A 5,525-nucleotide genomic window follows, 5' to 3' on the forward strand; every position below is an offset into this window, starting at 1 on the left:
GCAACAGTTTTTTTCTCCTCTTACAAATGAAAGCTAGAAGCTGTTGCTGTTGCTCAAGCTTTCCAGAAAGCCCAAGATTGCTAATTTCACCCAAGGGAAACTAAGGTTATCGTCAAAATGGGTCGTGGTGTGTCACCGGGACTGGAAAATTGTCTGCTTTGTCGGTCGGATAAGGGCTAAACACACTAAATTACAACTCAGTGTTGGACGGTTGTGAGGTGCTTCACGGCGCCTAGTGCAACACTGGCTCAACGCGACTTGACTGCCGGGTCTAGTGGCTCACCGCAGCAGTCCAAGCTGCAGTGATCCACTGCGTGGCATATCGAGTCGAGTGCAATGCCCCCCACGTGTTTGTGTGCAATCACTTGAAACGCAATGTACATGTGAGTACACAGTGATGCCAACTGAAATCCGACCCATGAGTGTTTGCATGCGATTGCTGTGCTGGGGAGCTAAAGCCAGTCAGTCGGATGAGTAGTGTGCTGGCCCCTGGCATGCCAGCAAAGCGTGAAGATCACTTTTTGGCATTCATTTCCTGGTTTTGGGTATGCACGTGTACGAATATGTACGAATGGACTCAGATGGAGAGCCAATGATTAATTTACAGTAAGGAAAAGGACCAAGGAACTACAAGCTACGCTATAATGTCCACTAACACTACCAGTTACCAGTCACCAGCTTTGTGCAATGTTATCGCATGAGCTGACTGTCAAGTACCTGATGGTGTCAGTGGACAGCATAGCATAACTAGTGTGTACATGTGTATGTTTGTACTGTGAACTTCCCCATCGTTGCTCTGGTGTAACTGAATGATTCCGCATGCGCTTATGGACCGGAGCTACGGTGTAGCAGTAACCGCTGTGCTGTTGCGAACAGTGAAATCCGTTGAGAAGTCGAGCGGCCACGGGGCACTAGCCTTGCAGCCGTGAGCACTGCTGGTCCATTTCTTACAGTGTGTGCATGAACTACAGTGCATGTACATGTATGCGCTAAAAGCAGTAAAGGGCGCCGGCGCCAGCTATCCCATAGGATTTCGATTCCCGTGACAGTAGGAGATGCAAGCACCCACTGGGCATGCTTTGTGTACCCAGGGTGTTGGTGCAGTGCGAGGGAGCTGCTACAGGGGTCGGATTTCAGTCCCCCCCCCCCCCGCAATTGTCTATGCACTGTACAATCACCATGTTCCCCTCCAGGGATCGGATTTCAGTTTACATCACTCTCTATGCACATGGTACAATCATCATGTGCTCCTCCAGGGATCGGATTTCAGTTTCCGCCCCTGCCTATGCACTGTACAATCAGCATACGCCCCTCCAAAAAGCTGTGCAGCACAGGTACACGTACAATCATAGTCATGAAGCTTACCGGACCATTGCCGCAGCACTTCGCACAGCTCGAACTGTCTCCTCCTCGCCTGCCTTCTCTTCTTGCCCACCCCACTCCTCCAGCGTCTGAGCACGTTTTGAGTGTAGTTGTCCAGGACCGGGAAAAGTCCTATCTTGCTGTTGTTCAGCCAGCGATTAACGCCTTGCAGATCTTTCGAGTAGCATTTCCTGACATCGATATCTTTGCGGCTGACTGTGCCCTCAGTTGTTTGCTCGGATACACTTCGTCTGCTCCGCGCCATAGCCTGAGTTTGCCCACTAACGGCAGGGATACTGCGGCCTGAGAGCATCGCCATGCTCACGACCAATACTAGCAGCAGAATAACCAGCAGTACCACGACCGACGGCAGTGACCGCCACAGGGTGTTAGTAAGCGTGCGAGGATGGCTCCGGCGAGAAGGGATCGGCGCTGTTGGCTGCGGCAAGGCATTCAGGCAAACGTAGCAGGTGTGCGCAGCGCCCGCCCGCTCCATCCAGCAGTGAGCCGCGACCGGAATTGTCGACACTCGTGTGTCCGCCGCTCCCGGGCACGGGCAACGTACAATGGTCGACAGCACACGCACACACAGGTCACGATTGCCGTCGGTCGGGCACGCAGGAAAGCACACGTAGATCCACGTGGCACGCCACTCTCTGACTGCTCGCACCGGTGTTCTCACCTTTCAGCAAGCCGCTTCCGGCGTGCGAACGAATCATCCGCAAAATCTTGATCCTCTTATGCCAAACAAGCCGTCCTCCAGCGTGCAGCACAGCACGGCAATCAGGCAATCAGGGTACTGCGCAGCCGGCGAGGCGCACTTCCCTTGCTCGGCTTTTCAGTCACCGGCAGGCAGCGGCCTGTGCGAATCGAATGAATGAGGACAACAAGGCTTCATCGACGAGGACGATGCGGAGTTCGTCCACATTCTGCTTCGAAACGTCAGCTACTGGCAGCAAGCCAAACCGAGAAACAGAAAGGACTTTAGGAGATAACCTCCCACCTAAATAGTCCACAGGCCACCGTTGGGGGGCCCGGGACGGCTGTGAGAGATAACGGGAAGAGCTTCAGTACTCCCTTTTTCATCTAAAAAAACTTGCGCATCTACACCCATACGCTCTACTACACATATGGATGAACTGCTTGGTGCTGTTAGCACCATCACCGCTGACAAGTGACAGCGATAATTTTTTTTATTTCAGGTGCATGATATTGTGCAGCGTTGCATTATGCAACGGCCTTAGCTTTGGGTCATGCTAAGTAAGAGTATAAAGATGACCTGTTTTACTCTGTCGTGTCGCGATGATGATGCGGTGCCAGGGCTGTGTGTTGTCAGTTGGCATCGCACGGGACCGTGCCACGCGGGTCAGCGATGTACATGTACTTGACATAAGATCCTCGATCGCACTAATTATCATAATGTGCTTCAACGAATAGGGACTCGAACTAGCTCGCCGGTCCGAGCGTTACTGCGCAGGAAGTTTGTGGGTGCAGTTATGTGTCGTTGACACTGGGCGCGATCCTGAGGGCTAGGGCCGGGGAAATGCTTCCGATCTCCGCTCGAGCGCTCTAACGCGGTCACGGGACATGGATTTGCATACTAGTACTCAGTAACCTCATCCAGAACCTATCATCATCAAGCGACGTTCACTGATTGCTCTTTTGTAACCATCACATTGTACGTTTCTTTTGGCTCGAGAGATACATCACAAGTACATGTATAGTGAGATAGACCGCAACGTGTGATCACTACGTGTACAAAACTAGTACTAGCAGTACATGTAATCTCGTTTAGACATGCCCACTGTGTGCAGATGGTGGTGCGAGGGCGTGATCATCGGACGTGTCACACGATCGGCGAAAGGACCATCATCGCCATTATCATCATCATCACCGTCCTTCAGCAGAATCTAGGAGAAGAAGAATACCATTCTGTCACCTCACTGAAATGCATATCCACACGTGCCACAAAGTGCGAAGTCTAGGGCGGTGCAGAGAAGACCATGGAAGTAGTGTGATCTGCGTGGTCATTCAGCGCCGCAGCTACACCTCTCAGACCGCAGTGCCTGACTCTAGCATGATGCCGGTTTGGCCGGTTCCCGTGTCACTGCTCCTCTCCATAGATCTACGACCTACGCGTCCCCACCCCAACACATTACATGAGAAAGGACAGGATTCTGTAGCCAGTGTACATGGTGTAGCTCTCAAAGCCGCTTGGAAGTGTCCTCCGACCAGTGCGGATTTCAGCAGCTGCTTCCGTGTCTTTAACCCCGTGAATGGGACCTGGGGGACGTTCTCACACTCGACAGGGTTTCCACCGCCGGTGCCTTGGGCCGCGTGGCGTTCGACGTGTGTGCGAAAGGCGACCCCAGGAACACCTGCCACAAGTCCCCAAGCAAGAGTTCCACAGGTCGACTCCGATAACGGTGGCTCCACTACTGGCACTAGGATGAAACGATCCGACCGTGCATGCCTTTCTGCTCGCACTGTGTCTTGATCTCGGTGATGAGTACGAGTGTGAGCGATGTGACACGTGACACGTGGGATTCGGAGAACTAACTTTCATTTTTAAATTAAGTCAACAGCGACGTGTTATCGCGATCTAATCACCAATCCGGTTTCATAGCTGCTACACGAGGTACTGGTACTGGCCCTTGTAGTACAGTACAAACCCGCTCATACTTCCAAAGCCAACCCCAACTATTACTTGCCTAAGCTTTAGGAACGTCACATGACCATACAGGCGCATACTACACGGTGATAATGACCACTGTCACTGACTAGTCTGGTCTCTGGCGATGGAAGGCTGAGGCACCAGTGCAGAAGCGTCGTCGGTGGTCGGGCCATTGTCACTACTAGTACTAGACACTATGACTATGACTCAGTATGAGTATGAGATAAGAATAGACCGGCGTCCGTCAGCATGGTCAGTGTTCGGGCTGCAGCTTGTTCTTGGTACATACTAACATAGTGCATTGTGCCCTTGCATGCACTGACTGTTGACAGTGTTGGGACTCGGGAGGTCATGCTGCAAGGGGAAGTCCCCGCGAGCCCATGTCGGACTTGCGCTCGCGCTCGTGGTACTGTCCCTTGTCATCATCAAGACTGCGTTTTTCAAACGAGTCTTTGAGTTTGAGCAAGTACAATGACATTACATTTTTGTAAATCAACAAGACTGGTACAGTCATCACTGGTCATAATTATAATATAAGGCATAGTGGTGGCCCGCGGAAGCGAAGGCTATAGCTTGTGTGTTTCTGAACATTCAAGTGATGCTAACGCGGATCCCGCGAATATTATTATTAGTAAAGGCATATAAATTGTACGAGATATCGGTAGCGACTTCGGTGATGAAGTAGTAACAGGAAAGGTGTTTGCTCCCCACCCCGGAGCTCGCGCTTTTCCGCAGAGCTGACTTGACACTGACTCTGACTCACGACTGCCATCCAGAGCACACGAGAAGTCCGTCGAACCTTCGACTCGGAAAACCTGCAAGAAAGCACCAGTCCCTGTTCTCACCGTACAGGAGCGACACTGCACTGACTGACACTGCTATCTGGTGTTCACGAGGTGTTTGTCGCGCTGGAAACGGAGCGTATCTGTAAGTTTGTATCCCAGGTGATGATTTGGCCCAAGAGCACTAGACAACCTACAAAGCACCTCTTCGTGCTCTTCGGACACAATCTTCCTTAGCTAACTCAAGCTCAACTGATGAGGGGTGAATTCCCCGAACAACTGTGTATTGAGCAGGGAGTGGTGCTTTCCTGCAGGTTTGCAGGTTCGATGGACTTCTCGTGTGCTCTGGATGGCAGTCGTAAGTCAGTCGAGTGCCAAGTACTAGTACACGTAAACTCCGCGAGCTCAGGTACTAGGTGTGGGGAGCACTGAAACGCTATTCCTATAAATGCACATTGTACATTGTAATTTTTTTCATCCTTTCAGTCATGTGACCTTTGAATACATTGTGCATTGTAATTTTTTTCATCCTTTCAGTCATGTGACCTTTGAATACATTGTACATTGTAATTTTTTTCATCCTTTCAGTCATGTGACCTTTGAATACATTGTACATTGTAATTTTTTTCATCCTTTCAGTCATGTGACCTTTGAATACATTGTACATTGTAATTTTTTTCATCCTTTCAGTCATGTGACCTTTGAAT

The 5,525-nt window shown here is 50.8% G+C and overlaps 1 protein-coding gene across 3 annotated transcripts in view; it reads right to left on the reverse strand.

Moving 5' to 3' along the window:
* LOC135828147 (uncharacterized) overlaps positions 1-2,560 on the reverse strand; it is a 15,043-nt gene extending 12,483 nt beyond the window's left edge. The window contains exon 1 of one of the 3 annotated variants that reach the window (XM_065340589.1): positions 1,366-2,560. In XM_065340589.1, the coding sequence (XP_065196661.1) occupies positions 1,366-1,858 (493 nt within the window). In that variant the 5' untranslated portion in view covers positions 1,859-2,560. The remainder of the gene's footprint in view (positions 1-1,365) is intronic. The other 2 variants (XM_065340587.1, XM_065340588.1) reach the window with 2 other exon arrangements.
* Between the last annotated feature and the right edge of the window lie 2,965 nt (positions 2,561-5,525).

Source organism: Sycon ciliatum, chromosome 12, assembly GCF_964019385.1.
Source record: "Sycon ciliatum chromosome 12, ocSycCili1.1, whole genome shotgun sequence".
NCBI lineage: Eukaryota > Metazoa > Porifera > Calcarea > Leucosolenida > Sycettidae > Sycon > Sycon ciliatum.